The sequence below is a fragment of the Coturnix japonica genome, chromosome 21, assembly GCF_001577835.2.
Source record: "Coturnix japonica isolate 7356 chromosome 21, Coturnix japonica 2.1, whole genome shotgun sequence".
Lineage (NCBI taxonomy): Eukaryota > Metazoa > Chordata > Aves > Galliformes > Phasianidae > Coturnix > Coturnix japonica.
The window spans coordinates 3,012,099-3,036,240 of NC_029536.1; the positions used below are offsets into that span (position 1 = coordinate 3,012,099).

The 24,142-nt window shown below is 43.1% G+C and overlaps 1 protein-coding gene across 1 annotated transcript; it reads right to left on the reverse strand.

Annotated features, from left to right (window-relative positions):
• CTNNBIP1 (catenin beta interacting protein 1) lies at positions 1 to 23,865 on the reverse strand. Its single transcript, XM_015882415.2, has 5 exons — positions 23,652 to 23,865; positions 12,018 to 12,108; positions 10,487 to 10,608; positions 9,898 to 9,988; positions 1 to 2,006 (listed from the first exon to the last, which is right to left on the reverse strand). Exons 3-5 carry the CDS (start codon positions 10,580 to 10,582, stop codon positions 1,948 to 1,950), a joined length of 246 nt encoding a protein of 81 aa, XP_015737901.1. The 5' UTR covers positions 10,583 to 10,608; positions 12,018 to 12,108; positions 23,652 to 23,865; the 3' UTR covers positions 1 to 1,947.
• Between the last annotated feature and the right edge of the window lie 277 nt (positions 23,866 to 24,142).

Consider the following 24,142-nt stretch of genomic DNA (forward strand, 5'->3'; position numbering starts at 1 on the left):
TTTGGGCTCGTTCCTGGTTTATTTTAATGAAATAGTTTTTCATTCAGCCCCAGCAAACGGGGGGTAAAGAGAAACTTCCACATTGAACCATACAAAGCAGTAACAGAACCAGAAGGACCTTCTTTCATAAATGTACAGTTGTTCTCATTACATATTTATTTGCTCAAGACAAATTCTCTCCTCACGCTCACAAAGTCCATTCTTCCTTTTGCATGCATTCTATGGTTTCTTTCAAGCTCTTCCCCCCACTGTGAGACCATAACAGCATCCTGTTGTCAGAACTTCTTGCCATGAGAAAGGGTCACGTTGTCACAGATCCCAGAGCTGTTACTCCAAATAATTAACCACCACATGAAAAGAGCCAGGAACAGGTGAATGAATGGATTTCTGCTTTAATAGGTTTTCAAACATTTCAAAATCAGTGCAACCCATGGGAAAATCTGGAAGTATTGTACAAATGATCTGCACACACCAGAGGAAATGAAGTGCTCGGTTTTAGGCAGCAGTGCTTGGAATTTTAGGCTTCTGATAATCTAGGTGCAGATTCCTGAACAGTCAGTGCACTCATTTCACTGCAGGTTTTTAAGTTTGTCAATGCATCTGTGTGTGTCTGAAGGCCCTGCAACTACTAAATAGTAAACCTGAGTGTCACTTGTCACTCACCATTGGACAGCTTAATGCAGTGCTGCTACCTCTTGGACCAGTGCCTAGAGAAAAATGCTGTTATCCAGGATGCAGACGATTTCCATCTCACCAAACAGTCTCAGGGAGCCAAAGCACGTATCATTTTTCAAGTGACTAGGAACTTAGTTTATTAAAGCCCAGTGAAAGTTGGATTTAAGTTAAACGATCATTAATTTTCCCTTGTATGAGAGCTAGTCTCGTGCAGCAATTAAAAGGTTAAAGTGGAACTATACGTCGTATTTCAAACAAGTTCACATATTCTCTATACAAATTTGGCAAATTCACGTCACAGCCATAGTTCTCATTCTTGCAATTCCTGCAAAATACCTACAGCTCCTCTGTCAGAAGCAAAGAGAGAAGCCACCTGAACGACCAGATTAACCAGGAGTTCACAGCACAGCCCACACAGAAGCACAGAACGGCTGGTGACCTCCACGTTCCAGCTGAAACAGGTAGGCTTACTGAACTAAACACACCTTCAACACATGCTCCCAAAAGAGCTCGAGGCCACAGAGCAGATGAGTATGGAAAAACTGATGGCATCAGAAACACTGCAGACAAGAGGGAAGGAAAAACATGATTTCAAAGCCAATCAAAACCAACCAAACAAAAACAAACAAGCAAGCATGTATACATGTATAGATGTAATAAATATTGCAAAGCACATTTGTCTTTTTCCCCAAGTCAGTAAGGATAAAGTAATAGCCAACGCACCAAAACATCAGCCTTCTGCAATGAAAATGTTGATGTCAGCAAAACACCTGCAAGCCAACTGAAGATGAAGCATTTGCATTGTCAACCAACCACAACTTGCTTCCAGTTTTATGCAGCCAAATCAAACCCTCTTCAAATTCACAACTTTGACCTAAATAAGCACCACAGCATGAAAAGCTTCTTTAGAAGTAGGATGTCGAGAGACTTTAGAATAGAAAATAAAATAAGAGAAAAGGTTTTCATTGGTCAAGTTTAAAAAAAAGGTCTTCCTTTAGCCAATCACAGTCTGTTCCTTTGAGCCAATCAAAAATACACCTTTAGGTTTGTCCTTACTTAACACAGCCCGGCTGAGTAGCAAAAACTTATAGGAACAGAAGGCTACGAGATGCATTCTGAGGGCTGGGCAAAGGGAAGCAAAATTATAAAGGAGAAGGACAACCATGGAAAACTTAGGGTGGGCAAAGGAACTTATTAACGCTCAGCCATCCTCCTCTATCTTCAGGAATCACACTGTCCTCTCCAGCTCTGTGTCGTTCAGGTGTCCTGTAATTACTGTCTTCTATCTTCTGTCTCCGACCTGGAAAATGCCATCACAACGTCCTCAGCACCTGTAATAGAGACAGGAAAATGTATGCCGTGATTACTTCCATTAAAGAACAGTAGATGGATGCAGTATTTAAACTGTAATCCTAGACATCCATAAAATCAACAGGAGAGGAAAGAGCACAGAGAACAGAAGGCTGTGTTTTCTCATTTTTGAACTGGAACCGACACCTACCTTTGCTAAGCAATGATCTTTTTTACCCTAACCTAAAGAAATCTTTTCCAGAAGAGATCAGAGCATGGGCTCTTTTCCTCAATTGAGGCCATTGTGTAACTGCCATTAAAACTCATGTCCTCTATCATGCTATTGCCTTCCTGTGAACCACCTCCAAGTCTTCCAAGTGGGCTCTTATAGCAGGAAGCCCTGAACAGCTGGAGAATCATGTCTGATAAAGGCTTGTAAAGAACACTGCATGCTAAGCTCTCATTCTTCAAAAGAAGATAACACTTAGAAAATAAAAAATCAGCTTTCAAGATTTCCTGAACACAGAGCATGGTCTAACAGGCACTAAGGAGAAACTTCTTCAGGACAATGGGGAAATGAAAGCACATCACGTGGCAGTGTCAAATCAGCAATTTAAATCAATCTCTCTTGTCTAGACAAGAACTGAGAAAGAACCCTGAAGGGCTGAATGCAACGTTTTTCATTTCTGGTTAAAAAAAAATTTGATCCCCAACAAAGTCAGATAAAAGTAAATGATCTCTTTCATCTGCAGATCCCCTAACAGCATTTATTTAATCAATTAGAAAATATGATGAAACCACCAGTCACTGTCTGTATAATTTCTAAAAAATCAAATGATCTGAGACACTTAAGCACAACAGATGACTCAAAATGACCATTTTAGCCTTCATTAATTAATTTGGTCTGCCTGGGATAATTTTGCTTAATAAGGTTTTCCTCAAAGCCTCTATTAAAGGATTAGACAACCAAGTAGGAAATGCTATGAGCAACGCTGACTGCCTGTGCCATTCAGATCTGCTTTGCAGATATCTTTTACCAGGGTTTGGAAAGCTCAGATTCAGCACGGATAGAGCATCAACACATGAAGCTCCTCAGAACCTTCCACCTGCAGCACATCCAGCAGCAGATTGCAGCTCTGTGCCCCAAGCAACTTCCTGTGCACACCTGCATGCAAGGTAAAAGAGGACTAACAAGAAGTCCTCATTTACAGCTGTATGAATGCCAGCCAAAATATCACCTCTCAGCTCTCTGGTTCACTCTTTAGTTGAGACACAGAAGGAAGAAGGGACTTAAAAGGAGAGAAAAAGAAGGTGCTTAATTCCCCCCCAAAGAAACCAACTAAATCACTGCTTATGAAACGTGACCACATTTATTTTTACCCACTCCACAATTTATTTGTTTTATGTAGTCAAAGGAAGAAATCTGAAGTACCAAGCAGTAATTTGTTTCTCATATGCAGGACCCACATTTTCTAGAACTATATCTGAAATTGCTGCGGTGTTCCCTCTTGCCAACACACAAAAGCCCTGCAGCCTTCTCCCTTTTCATCTCCTCCACAAACTGTTTTTTCCTTGATCAGAACATTAATGGCACTCAGCACCAGAATCCAGCTCTGAATTCACAAGCTTCCACGATGATATTTTTTCTTCCAAGACCACAAACACAACAGTGACGGAGTAATGACACTGAAATCATTAGCAAAGCAAGTGCACGTGAAGCACAGCCTATGGCTCTGCATTTTCTATGCATCCCCTTTCAAGCTGCAGAAGCTTTGCTATGTGAGCCCAGAGCAGCTGGAGCAGCCTAGCAACGGCAACATCAGCAGTGACGTCGCATGGGCACGGAGATGAGCTGGATTATCTAACAGATGTTGATTGTTTTCCTGACATCTCCCCTCTCTACAGGCTAAATAGGAACAAAGTCATTCTTACAGGCACTCTTGTGAATTTCATGTAGAAACAGCATTCCCTACCAGCTGCACAGCCCCACAAACCCACCAGGCAGTACTCCTGCCTGTCCTGAGCAAGCCCAGCTCTCAGTGCTGCTCTCTGCACAGCTTGCTGTGGTGACCGAACAGCAGTTGAAAACACATGATGAGCAGAAATAGCTTTCAGCAAAGGACGCCGGGAATTCCGCAGTTCATTTTGGCTTTACAATCAAAATAGCTATCACTGAAGTGCAGGTTCTCACTTCACCAGATCCTGTTTTCTCATATTCTGGGCCCATGTGGCACAGCCTCAATGCCAGTGACACTGTCAGCATGAGCTGGTAATGTGCCATTTGCCTGGACTCAACAGGAGAACAGAAGAAGCACAGCTTGCCAATGCAATCAGAAAGCAGAAAGAGTCAAATTATAAAACAGTGGAAGAATAAAGCAAGACTGTGGTAAAGAACACTGCATAAAAACATGGAAAATGCTTAAAGGCCTTTAGCATTACTACTGTGTGCATCCTAGATGACAATGGAGATCAGTGGGATGGAGAATTAGTCTGGAATTCAAGGCTGCAGTCTTTCACAACGAAATCTATCAGCACAGAAGCTACTACTGAATTCCTGCTTTGTCACTGATGTAATTATGACAACTGCAGCTTTAAAGTTGCCTGAATTCATGAAGAAAACACCTTGGAGGTTTTTTTTGCCCCATACAAGATCAGTGAAGAATAAACTTACGCATAACTCTGAGCAGTATTACTTCCAGCTCTCTCCTCAGATCCTTTCTCTATTGTAGCAGAAGAACCAATGGTTTCATTTGCAGGAAATACACACAAAGTGCCATTTGCAAGAGCCTCGGGCAATCACATTATAAAGGACCATTTGATCCATCAAATAAAAGCTAATACCTTCAAGGCAGACTGATGAGCAGCTGGGTAACCCCAAGGCACAGCACCCAGCAGAACAGCACCCATCTCGTGTGCCTCAGAGCAGCGTGCAATCAGCTCTACCCCCTGTCATCTCCAATGCAAACACTAAGGTTCCAGCAATGAGTTTGTCAAGCATTTTGAGTTCCTCAAAGAGAAGGCACTGTATGATTTTGAGAAGCATATCTAGTGGTATTTCGGTGATCTGAAAAGCCTCTCTGCTGAGTAATAACCACCTTGCTTGAATAAGGGCAAAAGTGCGCCCCGCTATTGAAAGGGATGCTCTTCCAGGAGCCACTTGGTATGACAGTATTTCTGAAGATACCTCGTAGCCAAAAAACCTGGAGACACTTCTCTAGAAACAGCCCATGCAGGTTTCTCAGCACAGGTTTTGTTCACATCGAGTCCTGAAACCCAAGCTAGCCAAAGCTAAATGAAACCCATGGAGCAAGGCTGCTCATTAAGCACATCTATAGCCACTTGTGCTCATGTACAAATACAAACACGTCCAGAGAACGGAGTAGGGGTTTCTATGCAGTGAAAGGAAAGCAGGGATTAAAGTACTAATTAATAAGGCCTCTGCAACAGTCTTACTTGGCTCCCACAGCGGATGTTTTCTTTCTAATCAAGTGAAAAATTGAAAATCCAGAGCACAGGTTATAAAGTTAAGCTGCACATTGCCTGAAGTCTGCAGCTAAGACAATAGGACTGTGGGCCATGTTTACTTCTTGCACATCCTGCACTGAGCTTTGCACTTCCACTGATTAATGTAAAGAACAATGAAGAAGGTACATACATACCCCACAAATACCCTGCACTCTATATATACAACTCCTCTCTGTATAACCTCTCCTTCTCTGTGCACGCATTTCTACACTGAAAGAGGGATTTCCATATACCGAACAGAATATCTGCCGTCCTCCTTAATGAACAAAACATTCATTGCCTCAAAATCTCAAATGCAAAAATGCTTTTCCCACTCCTGCCTTGCACTTTCACACCCCAATCCCTCCTACAGTTCACAATATTTAACTTGTAGCTTTCCATAGCAAGGATGCGCTGGCAGTGACACCAAGCCAATAAGGTACAAGCTGGATTAGAAACACACCGCCTTGACCCCAAACAAGGTGCTACCTGCAGCTGCTACATCTGAGTGTTCTTGAAACAGCGTACAGATACATGGAACTGATTTGTTTGCAGCCAACTGCAACATTAATAAACCTGAACAGCTTTCAGAGAACAGAAAGGTAAACGTGTTATGGATGTCAGAAAGATGCCAAATGGAAAAACATATATACATATATATATATTTGCTTTCCCTGAGATCTTTAAATACACATTCCTTTAATCACCATCCAAACATTAACTCTTCTGTGAAGCTCTCAGTATTAATATCCTGCTAGTCTGGCATTCTAAAAATACAACATGTGCTGCTGAGAGGAGGATCGCAGTCAGACATGCGTGGTGTTCAGAAGGAAGGAAATGCTCAGTGCTAAGGAGAGCTCTAATATCTCGACTTCTCCACCACTATCTGCTATTTCAGGGCTGCAGTCCCCCTGTTAACTCCACGAGCAGCCTAGATCCATTTTTAATACCCTACCATCCAGAGGACGTGTCTAACCCAGCCAAGGCGTGTGCCTGCATCTCAGCACTGCGCTCCCTAAGGGACCAGCTTTCTTCAAGAACCAGCATGACACTCCTGTTGCTATAGGAACAAGAGAGCTGTAATCACCAAGGTCTTATAATTCACATATCAGGCTTACTAGCTGCATAGCTTCCATTTGCAGATACACCACAGAGCAGTGACTCAAGGCAGCCAAGTGCTGGCCTACCATTTAGCAATTGAAGTAACTGAGAAGCAGGATTTTGTTTTTCCCCTCCCAGGTGTTTCTGTGTACTTCACTTCCTGAGAAGCATTTTGCTTCTGTTAAAAATATGTACGAAAGCATTTGTTTCATTATTTCAAGCTCAAGAAACTTAACAAAGCTGAGCTTCTCTAGTTGATGCTGCAATGCAGGGAAGAAAAGAAGACTAACAAGCAGCATCTTGAAACAGCTCCTGATCAAATCCCCCCCCTCTAATACAGGCACTGTTTGCAGAGGGATGGCTTCAGATTCCTCAGTTATCCCTGGAGCCATGAAAACAAAACAACAGCAAAAGCCACAGGTGTCAGCTAAGAGTCTTTCAGCAAAGAAAAACGCCACATATTTTGTACTTCCATGTATGTGTTCAGAAATGATCCAAAAATAATAATCCAGCAATGCAATCAGCTCAACTCAGAGTGGAAAGTTCATTCCCCCATGCACTGTCACATAGCTGTAACTATACATTGCAGCTATATACACTGCAGAATGACTTCCCGTGGCCAAACAGATTCAACTAAGGAGCTGACAGATCTTTATCAAAAGCCAGCAGGGAGCAGCACACAGACTAGCTCAGCAGTCTCACTTTGGTAACTATTGTGAGGGACCACAGGAAGACAGCCATTCTAAGACAGTATTTCATGGATATACAGCAAGGAAAACATTAATGAGACTGTGATGTACTTAAAAAACTCAAAACCATCCACCTCCATCCTTAAGGAAAATATAATACAGCTTTCTGTATATGTGGGCCCAGACTGCAGCTCGTTTGATGGACTAAAGTGTGCAGGTCTGTACTAAAGCTTTTAGGGCCAAGAAGGTCATTCTGTTTTTGGGAAAGAGTATGAAATAACTTTCTGCCCCATGTGTGTCTGCTGTAGAAAAAGGCCACTAAAGGTTGGTGGGGCTGGAAGCAACTGGACCTTTTATTGGAAGGAAGACTGTGAAATCCACTAACCTGGAAAGTCTTTGTAAGTAACTCCTTAATTACACACAGCGTGTGTGTGGCAAACTGCATAGAGACTACGAAAATCCTGCATAGGAAACCCAATGTTTTTAGAAAATAAGGGAAGAAAACTCCTTTGATCAACGTTGAGGAAAATAAAGCAGTAAAGTACCTCAGTGCTGGGACCTGGGACAGTGTTTTTGGTGCAAGATAATGCCATCTAGTGGAGATTAAATCTACCTTTAGGTGGCAAATTGGACACCTATGGATGTTTTCCCCTGTTTTTGATAACTTCATGATGAATCTAAGCAATGGTTCACCTACACTAGGCTGCAGCCAAAGGGTCCTGACAGCTGGTGCTGATTCTCAATGAAGAAAAATCATGGAAGGAAAAAAAGCACAGAGCAGTGTTAGCATAACTGACTTATTAAAACCTGCAGAGACTTTCTGGGGATCAAAGTCCTGAGCAATAAATTACAGTTGCTTACACGCCTTTACAGCGTGCTGCAGCTTCATCTTCCTCCAGAGGAAATGCTATTTGGCTCGGTTTCCTCATTTCAATTTTTCTTCGTGCTAAGTTCCAATTAATTTGAAAAGATGGCATATCTGGTTATGGAAAGGACTGATGGCTTTTTCCAGCTCTCTGAAGAGTTAAATATTTTCTTTGTTCTGTTTTCTTATACCGAGAAAAACCTTTATGGTGAGGCCAACATTCAATTATAACTTGGGAGGATTGAAGGTGGATCGTAGGGTCAAATCACACAAGAAAGGCAGCAGCATCACAGATCAGATCAAAGTGAGCATTAACATGGAGGATTTCACTTCCCTAGGGAAGAGGTCTAAAGAATGCTCAAGGACTTATAGAAAATGATGACAGAGAAATCATTTGGCATCTGTACAAGTCTGGAACAAAGACAACTTTATGAACAAAGTATAAGGTTCTTACATTTCCTGTATTGCGTGGTTAGGGAGTCTAGAAAAACAATTAACTGTTGATCTGTTGATCTCTCTTTTGATTCAATTTAAAATTTATGTCAATACTCGTTTTTTCAGCTGCAAGTTTATGGCCTGTATCAGAAAGAGCATCCTTTGGGGGTTCTTCTTAATGTTATCTTAACAGACCAAAAGCAACCCGAAGCACAAGATCTTTCTCTACAACACTGCATCAGGAATTCTAAAGCACTCCAACAATATTAGAATAAAGTCTCCAAAGCCCTCTGAAAAGAAAACAGTTGGCTAATGTTATAGATGATAAAACCAGACAGCTTAGACAAGGAAGTTAGATCGAGATGTATAGGAACACAGCTGGTCAAGTATCTCTGTCCTCTGGCTGGACTCCTGTTTTTAGCATCTCTTCATTGCCAAAGCTGAGACCACTCAGCATACTTTTTGTTTCTACTGTGTAGCATGTAACTGTTTTAGGGATAAAGCTGACAAATGCCAAACTGCTGGAGGCAGCATCACAGCTCTCTGGTAACAAATGCACTTGTTCTTATCTCAATGCGTTCCTCAGTTTTTGAGGAGAAAGTGGCAAATTTTCACTTGAGACTGGCAGAAAAGTTTAGGAATTCTGAGCCAAAATCCACAAGCATATCTATCTGCATCAATCCCACAGCTATGTGAGGAATGAATGCATGCTTAGAACTGAAGTGCAAGTCTGTACAAGTTTTTTAATGGTTTTCTAAATGTCTCAGATCTATATTAAATTTCTCCTCAACTCAGTTATTTCCAGCACAAGGAAAAAAAAAAACCTCCTCCCAAACCAAATCCCACATTATGAATGTGATCTGGCACCGGGCCTGTGAAGGGGGAGAAAAACCATGCAGAAAGCAGCTTTCAGTTCAGAACAGATCTGCAGCTTCAGAATAACACCACAGAATTATTTACCAAGACTTCTAAAGAATTCACAAATGCAACACCTACTTCATCTCCTTAATAGGAACCCAAACAAACCCAATTAAAATAACACCGTATGGCAACTAATGAAAATAGTTTATTAAACAGCTTATAACTTACCAGAACAAGTATGGAAGTTTTACAGCAGCAGTTATTTCTGTTTGTGCTGTATCTCAGAAGTTTGAATCCTGCTGGACATTACACTTCAGTTCCCCTCCAAAATTAGAGTAAAAAAATGAACCACGTACCTCAAATTGCAGGATGGGTTTAAATAGGAAGTATATTATTACACAAAGATAGGAACCTAAATTTAGTATTTTCTGAGATCGCAAAAGAAATAAACACAAGGCAAACAAATCCAGCACTCACCCTGATCAATTGAGTGTTGAGGCAGCTGGCTAAGTTGGCTATTCACTACACCCGCATATGTGCGCAAGAACTCCTCTTCACTGGCAGTCAGCTGAAAACATACAAAGAGCTGGTCAGCAGGAAGGATAATAAAGAAAAACTCAAGACATCATCTCTGACTTTCCAATAGGAAACATCAGAGTTACCTCTAGTTTAATCTTCAACCATTTAAGCTAACTAATATTCAGGTAAATTATAATACCAGCAAGGCTAGAGCTGTAAGCTGGTACATCTCACATTCACTAAGAGATTCAAAGTCACTTTAAAACAGCTGCCTTATTTTCCTAGTTTCACAATAATGAAAAATTGTGCTGGAAATAGAGAAATAATCAGATGTTCAGATTTAGATTCAAGCATCACAAGCCTTGTATTTATGCAAAACCCTCCTCGACTGCATTTAATCACAGCATAATGGCTAACTCAATGATAGCTAAAACAACTCAGTAACACAGCCAGACCATCATCTGCCCATCTCAGTGAGCACTACCTCAGCTATTACAAAATTACATCTGGAAAGCCACAAAGCAGAGGCTGCGACAGCGTGTCTTACGTTTGATCCCATCTTCCTCAGCATGAGTAGGACTCTCACTTTCTGCTGAATGTACATCTCCTCCGGACTCTTTCCGGGGACGCCCTCACGGTTCATTCCCCTCCTGCCAGCTCCTGGATTTCCTGGAGACGTGATAAGATCAGAAAGAGATGAATCAAAACAGGTAATGGGGCGTAATAGGAACAACAGGCCAGTTTAATTCCTGAACTATTTTTCAGCAGCAGGCAGAACACTTACTGACTACACGTGTGAGAAATCACAAACTTCATCAGAGAAGCCCTTGAAAAAATCTGAATAATTGAATAGGGCCTTGCTCAACTCAGAGACTGAAAGAGGCTGATGTTCAGACACTCCTAGCTCATTATCTGCTGTTACATTGCTGCAGAAGTGAAGAAAGAGCAACGTGACTCCTAGATGAAAGAATTACTGACAGAGGAGCCTTTGTTTTTGTTTCTCCCCCCCATAAACAACATAAAACATGAGAACAGGATGCAGAACACACAGCCACGAAGCACACACTGGATAAATAAAAGTAGATGAAATGTTATCTCTTAAGCCTGAAGTCTTTTGTTTTTAATTAACAAAGCCAACAACCACAACACACCTACGGTTAAAGAATGGAAGTTATATGGAATATCTGCCAATAGGTGGCACTACACACAAGCATCAAGAAAACGCCACTGCTGCTTGTAGCCCAGCTCAGAAGACCCACACTCAGTATCCCACTTTGTACTGGGCATTACAAAGATCTACAGTAAATACCCATAGTTACTCATATTTCTCCTGCATGACAGTCTTCAAGCCGTTTATTAATATATCAAATATTTTAAAAGAGGCGATGTAATGTTCCTATTTAAATCTGGTCTTCTAAAGCAAGTTTTAACAGAGATGGATACATTGTGACCTATATATTTAACAGGAAGAATAACAAAAATGTTAAACCTGCCCATTCAGGGAATGCCTTACAAAGGCAGCAGCAACATGAGGGGAAAAGTACTCAGACAAGTCAAAAACTACTGCAACACACGTATAAAGTAAGATTACAGAGCAACAGTGCTTTGCTCTTCATTTACTGCACAATCAGACTGGGTCAAAGACTCTGCAACTACAGCTTATCCTATTTGACAGTTAAAGAAGGAGAACAGTCTTGAAACAATATTGAGACTGAAAAGCACTTCTCCATTGCTGTTACATGCAGATGCCCTTTAGGATGACAAACGCTACCCACCATACATGTGTTGTGCAATTAAATCAGGATATTTCCACAACCACTTGCAAAACCGGTCTATGCTCTAAAACAATACAATCCATCTTTAGAAACAAAGGATTGGAAAGCCTTACTGAAGTCCTTACCCACTTGGCTTTCCCAAGAAAGTCACATTCATTTGCCATACATCATGCAATGCGACCCAGCAGAATTTCCCTAACCCTGCTGCCCTTTTTCTGGTACACAGATCAGGAAAGCTCCCCCATCCCCACCCTGTCCCCTCCCAACTCAATACAACATTAAGAGCTTTCCCTGCCAACATACCTGCTTCTAAAAACCACCGAAGATCAGATAATCCACGTGCTCACTCCCAACTAACTGCCAGATTTGGAGAAAGAAGTATGAGGAAACGGCCCTGTGAAAACAAAAAAGCAAAACATTATAGGAATATACAAAGCTGAGACATAGGTTAAAAACTACAGAAAACTTAAACCCAATACCTTTGGCAGCACAAAGCTTTATATCGAGGTGTAGCCAAAAATCCATAACAGCAAAGCTCTGCCTGGAGTTTGTAGATCCTTATATTTAAATAAGCTTTTTTTAAAGGTAAACTCATTCTACATCTGCAAGATCCATACCCTGTACATACCAGCGACACTCCCAATCACTAGAGAATGGGAGGCATTCAAGCTCTGCAGTCCATGAGAAGCTTTAAGCACAAAAGCCAGCTCCCTGAAAAAGCCAATAGATGTAGTGACATGTAATTTCTTCTAGATATGAAAACAACACAACAGACGTAGCTTACCAAAGATTTGAGGAAAAATAAGGAGAAATGGAAAGCATGGTGACTTCAACCAAAATTACTGTTTTCAACTATGCGTATGGTATGTGAATATAGTAATTACAAGACTGGCATTTCAATGCTGGGCAAGAAAGTCCTTTGCACAGAATTTTTCCAACCAATCGTAGTGTTCAGCCAACAACAACCAACAGTTACATGCTCTGATTTTCTTCTTCCAGCCTTGTGGCAGGCAGCTGGCACTGGGTACCAGGGCTCAAGAAGAGTTTTCTTGTCTATTACGTTAGCATGTAAGATAAATGATTCGAACTCACAAATGGAGTGGTAGTTCAAGTCTCCAATAACCACAGAATGGCTTGGGTTGGAAGGGACCTCAGGGATCACCGCTCTGACCCCTCTGCCACAGGCAGGGTTATATGCTATGGAAGAGCAAGAGCCTGTGACTCAGGACAGCATCACTGTGTATTAATTACCATAAGCTGCTGTACTTTCGTATCTGATTAGAGAAGATGCATATACTCGCATCATTTTTCTTCTCCCCCCACCCCCCTTTAAAAGTCGGTATGCAAAAGCAGAGCTAGACTAATTAAACATCTTTCAGGGCTGTTCACCCCCCCCATGCAGGTGTCATTACTAGCAGAGAAACAAGGAAGGGGTAGCTCCAACTACTCAATATTCTGTGTACCAGATTCATCAGAGAAAAAGGCTGCGTTCAAAACACTGCCAGCTTCACCCAGATGTTCTCTGCAGCAGCTCTTACTAACAAGTCCTGGAGGCAGCTGAGCTTTAGCGTTTTATCATTTAAAAGAATCATTTCACCTCTCCAGAGGAGAGAAATCGCCTGAGCTATCTAAACCATACCTTGTTAATTAGCTCTCACTGTTCTTGCCCTCTAAATATGCAGTCCCAAGGAAGATCATCTACAGCACTGACAACAGGACCATTTGCAGTAACTAATTGCCGTTCTCATTCCTGCACGCCTCAAAGTAACCCCATGCAGTGAGCAGATATTCACTGCACACCTGTGAGAGCTCCTTCCTAAAGGAAAAGCCTAGTACATGGGAGCAAACCACTTCTGAGATGTGTTACGTCCTACTCACAGTAACACAGTATTTACCATTACAACCCCCAGTCCTCTCCTAAACCCCTAATAGTCATTATGCATTCGTTGTGTTTAACACCAAACACAAATTAGAACAGGAAGATGAAACGTTTTCCCAGCCCTGTAAATTCAGAGGAATTCAGTAAATCAATGGGCAGACCACCACGCCTGCACACCGTACCTTAAGAGCTTCTTTGCCAGCCCATAGTGTGAGTGCTCTGATGACACACACCTTCACTGCTGAAGGTCCAAGACAACTGAGCTAAGTCAGATAAATCACATCATTACTTCTTAAATGCACGAGGGCAAAAAAACAACTACAAGACCTGGTGGCCTTGTTGTACCAACCAACTCCGAACTGTTACGAACATCAGCTCATACATCCAACATTTCCGATTATAAACCAACACTTCCCTGTTCATCTCCAACAGATCCAAAGAAATAAGATCCAAAAATATTTTGCAACTGTGTATTTTAGGGGTGGGAGGGAAGAAGTGCAAAATAGGAGAAAGAGTTCAGCAAGACAGCTGAGGAACAGCTGAATCGTCACCACAACGAGTTACGCTCACAATATCTCGAGCCCCAACAGATCTGCTGCACAGCAATCCACCCAGTTCATTCTTCCTCCTGGTTACAATTACCCTCTGTGCTCACTCATACCCACGTTTTGCTCCTGCCCAGCCCCTGCTCATTCTGTCAGCACTCAGCTCTGATTTGCTGCCCTTCTGTCCCCACAAGTGGTGAAGAGAAAGAATGAGAAAATCCCTGAAAGACGAGATATTGATCTGTGTGATCTCAAACAGGGAGATGGAATAATATGAACTGCCATATACCGGACTGAAGGAATTTCCACAGCATTAATAGGTGCTATTTCATTCAAGGGAACAAACAAGTTATGGTAGGAGAATGTGAATCTAGAAATAAATGTAGGCTGTCAGGCTCACCTCCCTTTGAGTTAAAAAAGATTCAACTGAATGAATAACAATCTCAATCTAAATTTTCTGGAGAAGTGCCTTTCATGCTCAGTAAGCAGAAGGCAAAACCATGCAGAAGCCCCACTGTAGTTTCATGGATACTTATTAGTCTAAGCCAAGAAATACAGGGGTGTCAGCTCAGTTCCTGGCAGTCGTGCCCTGAATTACTGCTGTTAAAGGATGAGATGCCACGAGGTGATGAAGCCATGAGTACATGCTGTTCTCCCAACATGGAACTGGTCTCTCCAGGTATGACTGTTCAGCAGGGTGAACAGTGAAGTTCAGCATCTCATCCATTTGGCAGAATAACAACTTCCTCTCTCCTGAAAACGACCAGGCTGTGCATTTCAAAAGCTGTCCTTTAGGCTGCAACAATTGTATCTCCCACTAAACTGTGTTAAATGACTAAATCCTTCATGTTGGTCCCATTGCATCCAACACGCTGTGAAATGGACATAACTGGGTCACCTCATTTTTCCCTGCTTGGCACACACAGGGAATGAAACTTGGTTCTCATTTATATTTAATATGATTCACAAGACAGAATAATGAATGAGGAAGCCCCGCATCTAACATCCAAAGCTGCCAGCCCAGCTTTGCTAAAGTGACAAATTTGGGTTTAAAACCCATGGGCTCCCTTTCCCAAGCAGTAAATCTTCAGAAAAGCTGCCCCATCCCTCACTCTGCAGAAGGGCTGGGTGAGCATCGAAGGAATGCTCTCTGCTTGGCAAGGCCCAACATGTGGACTGGGCAGAGCCCTGCATGCCTGACATCCCTCCTCTCTGCCTACCCAGCCCATCCACCCGGCAGTGGAAGCAGCAGACACAAGCCTGTCCCTTTACAAAAGGATGACTTTAAATACCACCTCATTCACTGAAGGACTGAAGTTGCACTTCCTAGCAAGGCAGTAAATTGGGATGAGAGTATAAACAGCAGACGTACGTATACCTGAGGAGTTGGACTACTGTGTGGTTACGTTGACAAGACAGAAGAGGACTAAGTATAAACTCTGTTAATGGAAAGGATGCTCCCTTGGCTGTCCACATTGCTCATGGCCATGAAAACTTCATCATGGAAAGAAAAAATCCCTCTCATTAGAGAATGGAAGAACCACACAGGGTTCCCTTCAACCACTAAACCTTCACACAACCGTACAGTAATACAGAGATAAAATATTACCTTTTCAGATCGCCACTTCCTGTCCTTTTCCTAACCAGATTCAGAACATCAATGGCGCTGTTTAAACATTAAAAATAAACCAGAGATGGGAGAACTCTGGACACAAACTCAGCTGAAAGCTCTGTTTTACAAGCAGATGGAAACAGCTCCTAGGGAAACTTGGGCTCACTGGCCAGAGCTGCTCTGACTGAGCTCTTTCAGTCAAGGAGGATTCCAGCACACAGCAGCCAACAAGGACAGATTTATAACCATTTCCCTCACTTCCGCCTCCTCTCCTACCAACTCAAAACCTGGAAGGGCTTTTTTTCTGGGCACTGCCACAGAAAGGTTTATTATAAAATATTTCTCAACTCCTGACACCTCCCCCCCACCTCTTTTTGCTTTTCCAAAATGAACCAAAGGACATTTCATATCCCAACAGAAACAAGAACCAAATAGATTCACGCAGAATCCAACAGGAGCTGGTTCAGCCACAGAAGCAGATTTTTCTTCAATCTGTTCTATCGGAGGCAGCAAAAAACCCTCAGTTATTGGGATAGGATTAGAAAGGCTCAGATAAGGAGTTACGGTGAATGAACCCAACCACCAGAGGTTCCATTTGTACTGTACAAATGGAGCTAACAGCTGGTATGAGGAGATCCCCTTAACTCTCTGATATCATTACCTAAGGTGAAGCTGCTAGCTCCCACCACCACACCACTGAGTATTCAATGGTCAAAATACAGTCAAACCAGCAAATTCCAAGTGCAAAGGGATGCAGCACCTTGAAGCCTTGTTAATGTTCAAATGCCGTTTTACAGAGAGCAGCTTGAGCACTGAAAGCTTTCCAAGCTGGAGCCCGAAACCTCAAGTCAGGAAGCAGAGTCTGCAAAATCCTGCTACCAATTTTCCTCTAATTCTATCTGACTCATGACCTTCAGTCACAGGCAGCTGGAGGCTGGATTCATTTCCATCTCCAGAGGGATACGGCAAGGAAGAATTCATAACAGCTACCTATTTATAGGTGAATGGTAAGAGCTGAAGTATTTGTCTATTTTTGTCTTATTGTTTTAAATCCAGCTTTATCTTCGACTTTATCACAGGACCTGGACCCCAGTGTCAGATTTGAGTCAATTTCCAGCTGGAACTCCAGTGATAGATTCACATCTCCTAAATGCAAAGATTTAAACAAAACCACTGCAGTCCTCGCTCTTCCAGAAGGGAACAGTCCAAACCAGTGCCATGGTTTAATGAGGTTACTCTTACATCAATGCTGGAATCACAGAATTACCTGGGTTGGAAGGGACCTCAAGGATCATGTAGTTCCAACCCCCAGCTGCCATCCTACTTTTACAATCACCATTCTCATGAATTACAGCTCGTGTCCTGACCTTCAGGCACACACAAACCAGATTCCTGCTGTCTGCCTTAGCACAGAAGACATCTCTCACCCCTCATGAAGTTAAAAGGGGTGGTACAGGTTTTTTGGCAGTCAACTTGAAGCCTCTGAAATTGAATGTATTAACACAGCAACAAAACCTTTGAAACTATTTTGAAATAGTAATTTGCCAAAAACGCTTCAAAAAGTTACAAAACGTAGTGATTGCAGTTAATACCCAAATTTTATCCCAAGCCAAAGAAACAACTTTTAAGAAGCATTGCAATACATTACTTCAGCTGAAATGAAGCGTTGCTCTTGTCCTGACCACCGGCAGCTCTCTCAGAGGCTCAATGCAACTCTTCTTTTATTTATACCAAAGCTACAAACCTTTAAACAGGAAACTAGGCCATAATGATAGATAGTTAATGACTTTAACTACTGGGCATCCCAAACAGCAGAATCATGGCTGTAAAAAAGTGTTACGTGTCCATCATCAAGACAAAACAATGCTTTCCACTGGACTCTTTATAGATATCCTAACTTTCCGGAAAGAGAAAACAAAGCTTTTTGGTTGAGAAGCCTGAAGACATTGGTTTTGTTTCCATAGTTTGAACTTAACTTGAATCCAACTAGTGAAAATAATGAGCACCAGAAATAAGTGACAATTTTATCAGTACATTACCAGAATCAAAATATTTTCCTTTTGAAAACTGCATAAAATAAGAGATTTCTGCTACATGTATCAGAAAAAATATATCCCCGTATAACATCTCCATCAGTGACGTATGGCATTTTGGGGCTATAGGCTACAGACATCAAGGTCAGACTCCTGTAGCACATGTCTGCCCTGTGTTCATACCAGGAACAGCCCCAAGGGCAAAGCACAAGCACATACATCTTCTGAAGACTTATGGATCATTAGCATTATAACTGGGTTTTCCTGATGACTGCCATTAACGTTACAGAAACCAAACTCAACAGGCTACAACGCAACTTAATTCATGGGATGCAAACGATCTACACCATAAACATTGAAATAATTGGTTGACCACAGAAGCAATAAATCAGTTCAGTCTTCCTAATAAACCTAAAACAAGCTTATCATGCCTTCATAATCCTCCTATCCAATGGAGCACAGTGTCAAAACTGATGCAAGCATCTGTGGATGCGCAAGGTGTTCAATGTTCTTTCTGCATTCCTCAGTAATTCTCAAGTGGCTTGAAATGGAACACGGAGCACAAACACACATGAACAACTGTACATTCATTACCAGGCAGCACTAATGGAGAAACACTTCAGTATCTGTCTCCAGCATTTCCATACTGTAATTGCATTCAGATTTCTGAAATTAAACTGCTGTTAACCTCTGGATAGCACAGAAGTTTCACATTTCAACCTCCATTAACAAAAGGCAAGTGACATTACTAACAGTCACAAACCCATACGGAGCGGCCTGAAACCAGAACATACAAAACTCCAGTACGTATCTGCAAGCAGTTAAAATAACAATCATATTTAACTTCTAATTACAAGCCTGCAATAACAGCCCCCTAAACCCAGAAGTGCCATATTTGGAGCCAAGCTCCTGTGGTCCAGTGACCAAGTTCTCAGCATGCTGCATTGTTCTGTTTAACCAGAAGTGGCAGAGACGGAGAGCAATGCCTACTGCATGTGCTTCTCTGCACTATTCCACTTGCTGAAGCACCATTATACTTACAGGTAGTCCTTTGGTATTCCTCAGCACGGTTTCTACAGACTCCCAGCATATTTGAGACAGCTTTCAATCCAAAACGTGACTTACACTGCCCTGTAATTTGTGTGGACATCTGAACACCATAAAATGACAGACGACACGCATCTCACACTGAAAAGAGCTACCACTTTTATAGCAGAGATTATGGCTAACTGGATTTCTTTTGGTAAAGCAATTAAAATGGGAGCAGTTATTAGGCTGGTGACCAGCATTTTAATGTTTCACAATACTGCAGCAAAATACAGTGTCAGAACCAAGGACACATGGAGATTAATAGCTGCTGACTACCAACACTGTCTAACCATTCTGGCTTCATACAGCAATATTGGCTGTAAAACCCTGATGAATACAGCCCTTCCAACACCCACCTTGCCCTTCAAAGGGAAAGAAAAAAGAATAGCACAAACCTGTGCTACTTTCTGCATAATAATAATAATAATAATAAACAACAACCCAAAGAAGTGCTTTAGTTTTGAGCCTATATAGCTTAGGTTTCTAAGCCATTTGAAGAGCTATGCCATTAATACATCCTGTTTAAAGTCAAGGATTAATGGCTATTTACCTAACATGAGTATGTTCCCCGATCACACGCTTTTCAATACCCAGAGCACAGAACCTTTAAATCACATGGTAACATCATTAATATTATTGGAAAATACAGGCAAGAGACCTCCACTCTTAGGACCTTCATAAAAGAATGCCAGTGAAAGATTTCTTGGCAGTGCTTTCTAGCTTGGCCTATAGGGCTCTTCTAACCCCATGTGCAGAAGCATTACAGCTCACCTCTTCTCTGAAGGATTGAGTTAAAACAAGAAGCACATGAAAAGGGATTTGGTTACCCCCTTTAGGTCACCGAAGATGGAGACAGAACAAAGGAAGAAAAACAACTTGTCAGTTTTAAGAGAGGACTTTTAATGTTTGCAAACTTAACATGAATTCTTAGTTGAAAAGCAACTTTACTGCTGACGTTTTGGCACCTGTAGGTTTTGGTAAAGCGAGATTACAAGGAAGGAACTCTTGCCTCCAAGGGATTTCCTACTTCTCAGGAGCAGGGATGCAATTTCCTTCCTCTCTAGTCACAATTTTGTACATACAGTTAATTATATTAGCCCTAAACTGTGAAATAACCATGTATGAGGTCGTTGTCTGACAGCACTCCCCCAATAACATGCACACAGGCTGGAGAGAAGCACACACTGACCGCAGGTTCTTTAAGGGTTGTGAGTGTGAAGCACCACTCAGGGCTGGAGCAGCCTACCCCAGGATCACATAAGGAGACACAGAAGTTCCTTCTACCAAGAATACAGGTATCACACATGCAATAAAACATATTGCAACTAATCCAACTCCAATAATGTGAATACTAACAGAAGGTGTTAGCTCAGGGACCATTAAAAGCAACACTAAAGATCAGGCAGATTCTCCTCCATGTTAAAAACTGTGCATCCTTATTAGCACCAACAGAAGGAAGGAGCTTGTGGCAGTTATGTCAAAAATTGCAGCTACTTAGAAAGTGAAATGGATGCAGTAAAAGCAAAGTGCCAAAGCTGTATTTCTTCACACACATTCACTATTACACAAAGAACTTAAGGATTCAAGTATCCTTTGTAAAAGCTGGCAGATTAAGAATCATGGCAGTAAAATGAGAGAAAAGTTCTGCAAAATGCTGTGTGTGATTTGTGGAAGATACACCCTGCAGCCGTCTGTGGCTGCAGTGATAAAAGTTCCCTTACAAAAATGGCACTTCTGACCTCTGGAGTTAAGCAAACACTTTCCCAAATTCCACATAAACCGAGTATTATTTGGCATCTAAATGCATTCCTGGCAAAAAAGCAGCTACAACGATGTGAATGCTCCTACTTTTCTCCATTTGGCATCAATTCCTATAGTTAATTATATTTTAAGTGCGTTATTGCTGATCATTTCTGCTCCAACATCCACTTTCCGCATTTGTCTTTGAGCTTAATATGACCCTCCTGGACCAAGTGAACAAGCCACCAAGACACAATGAAATCATCAACATCCCTTGTAAGACACAGCACAAACAATTTCAATTCAATTATTACAGCAGCAGATGTCGGAGTGCAATGGGACTGCACTATTCCCGTCCCAGCTGTACAAAAGGCCTCCATTGGTAATTTACTTCAAGTTGCTTCAGTCTTTACACTCCCATCCTTCAGAAACTCTGCTGCAAAGATTTAGGTCACATCTCCTTCAGGTGTACACGGCTGTGTGTACACGTACACTTCGTTAAAACTCAAAGAAATTAATTAAAAGCTCCTCACTGACTTCTGTGTGCACTAAATCAAGACCTAGGTGAGTTCAAACGCAAAACAATTACACTTAATTAAACATCGCAACGTCCCTGTGAATTAGTCAACTCATTTTTTATAGGAGGATAAATCGAGTCAAAGTCTCACAGCTCGCTCATGGTCACACACAGCTGATTGCTGAAGTTGCTTCTACTTTTGTTCTTTATGCTTAACACGTATTGAGAAGGTAGTTTCTAAAAATCAAATATGCTTTTGGTCTTGCAGGAAACAGAACAATTCCAGTGCAATTGAGTCTACCAGCTGTAGTTCCGCTCCCCAACCAATGGGACTCTGTCAGTCCAAAACAAGGTTTTTAGAGCTCTTCCTGTATCAGTTTAACTCTGGATGAGATTTTGGGGCATTTCACTTTGCTTTTGAAACAAAGGTTCAGATGTGATGTCCCGTAAAACATGAGGGATGGTCACTGAGAAGGACGGTTACCCTTCTTAAATTCAAACTGGCATTTCAACTACATATAAACACTGTTACATTCCATCAAATCAACACCAGTGAGCAGAAACCATTAATACCCTTTTCTCCCTTTTAGGAACACTTGTTACACAGCTCTCCCCCAGTGCTGTCTCTCCAAACAAATCTCAGTGTCAGAAGTGTATTCCATTCATTCAATTACCAACTGAAGTTCCTCATTTGTCCAATCTTTAATTTTTTCTCACCTACCAGAGCAGAATGAGCAAAACCAGCAGTGCTGCCTCACTGCTTTCTGTTTTAATGGCCAATCGAAGACATGGGGAGAAAGAACTGCAAGCTCCATCCATTCTTAAGAGACAGAATAGCATTGAGGACAGTGCAAAATATGCCCAGACTCCTATCAGGCTGCAGGACCATCTCCTGCGGGTTATAGTGTCCTCCCAGTTGAATGCATGTGTGTTAACTTTCCATAATGGCAATGCTTCAAATAAGCCAAACCAATGCTATGCTAACTGAAACAGTTGTGGGTAAGTCACAAAGCTTCCCCCAATCCCTATCAGTTAACTTTTGGAAGTGGCCTTTGCTCCATGGTTCACTCAGGCCTGTTGGCTTCCTTGTAGCCTTTTCACTCTTACACTGCACCACATCAACTAACAGAGCACTCAAATCACCTCACCGACAATTCTAAGTTGTATAGAAGAAGCTTCCAGTTTCTACCAGAACTATGGTATAAGGGACAATGCTTTCTCAGCTAATGCTCAAGTGAAGCAGCTCCTGAAGTACACCTGTCACTACCATCCATCTAATTCTATTGCAGTCTTTGAAATAAGAGAGAGAAGCCGGGGTTTACAAAAGATGCAAACCTGAGCATCGTCTCCTCTCAACTAAAAGGTCTCCTACTTCCAAAACAAAGTCCTTTTAAGTACACAGCCTCCTTGGCATCATTTTACACCTACCTTGTATCACACACGAGCTCTAAAAACATCAAGAGCAAAAGGAGCTGACAGCTTGCAAGTCCATGGACCAACAACAATTAAACAGAAAACCTGCATTTTAGATTTTTATTTTTAACTTTTTTTTAAGGTAATGCTCCCCAAATGCTCCCAAGATACAGACATCACTATAGCAGAGTTAAGCTGGAGGAGAAACCTAAGCAAACACACCAGAATCCCTCTCGCATCTGGCCTGGTGGCTTTTATTAACCATCGCATCTGCAGAATGTCTTCCTCTCATCCCACAGAGCATCAAAGCTTACTTTGTTAAATGTACCAAGATGAGGAATGGTCAAATAAAAGATGATATACAGCAGAACAAAACATCCTCTTCTTGAGGGGAGGGAAAACAAACATCAGTCTACAAGTCAAACATACCCTGATGAAGGGCATCTGGATGTTATGTTAACTCTCATCTCTTGTCTGCTTTCTAGCATGCAATTGCATTCTGATTTGGAAACTGATGCTGCTCACACATCTTCCCAAAGGAGACAGAACTACAGCCAGCCTGCCGTAGATAAGATGCTGCCCATCTTTACACCTAGTACAAAGTTAGTGCTGCTCCAGGTGCTCTAGAAGACCCTGAGCAGACACACAGCCTGCAGTCAGGGCAGATGACCCACAGCAGCCCATCATCCAACACACCGAGGTGACGGTCAGGCACGGGGAGCTGCAGGAGCTCCACGGAGGTGACACCGTCGGTCCCACCGCCCCCAGCACACTCTGACGAGGGAACTGCTTCACGCAGCCATTTCTGGGCTGGGACCCAGCCGCCCTGAGCCAGGGTGCTACATGACGTAAGGGATGATGCCAGAGAACGAACAGGGCACCTCCCGTACCTGTGCGCCGGGGCCACGGCCTCGCAGCGCCCGCCCGCTCCGCAGGTGGCCGAGGCCGGGCCCGGGGGTGCGGGGAGTGCGGGGAGTCCCGGGACTCCGGCCCCGCTCCGGGGACAGGAGGGGGCTCGGGAGCCGGCGCGGAGGCCTGGGGCGGCGGGCGGCCCGACGAGAGCCTTTGTTCCAGGCCGGGCGCCGCGCACAAAGGGCGGCCGCGCTCACCTGCGTGCGGGGCCGGAGCGGCCCCGGCGGTGCTGCGTTGCGGGCGGCGGTGGGTGCGGGCGTACGGAGCCGTGCGGAGCGGAGAGGAGCGGCCGCCTCCTCCGTCGTGACTCACCGCGGCGGCCCGACGAGGCAGGGAGGGACGGAGGGAGGCGCCTGGGCGGCTCCGGGGGAGGGACCCGCCGCGTCCCCGCGCCCAGGGCAGCGGCAGCGCCGCAGGCACCACCCGAAAGCGGCCGGGAGGAAGGGGCGGGGGTTGTAATGGGGGCGGGGGCTGCAATGGGGGCGGGGTCAGATAAAGGGGCGTGGGCTCTCCCAGCCATGGGCTCTCCCAGCCATGGGTTCCCCGCTCGGCCCCGGCTCCGGGTTCTTACCTGGAGGAGCGTCCTTCGGAGCCGTCCCCGCAGTGCCAGGCGTCCCCACGAGCTCCGGCTTTCCTCTGGCTGTCCCAGGCAGCGCAGCAGGGCTGAGGAGCATCGCTCTGGAGGTGC

Excerpts from the sequence above, each read along its gene's own strand:
- CTNNBIP1 (XM_015882415.2), bottom strand. The coding sequence starts at position 10,582 with ATGAACCGTGAGGGCGTCCCCGGAAAGAGTCCGGAGGAGATGTACATT. Across the intron at positions 9,989-10,486 it reads TGAGGAAGATGGGATCAAAC|CTGACTGCCAGTGAAGAGGA; the intron begins GTAAGACACGCT and ends GTATGTTTTCAG. Across the intron at positions 2,007-9,897 it reads TCAACACTCAATTGATCAGG|GTGCTGAGGACGTTGTGATG; the intron begins GTGAGTGCTGGA and ends TCTCTATTACAG.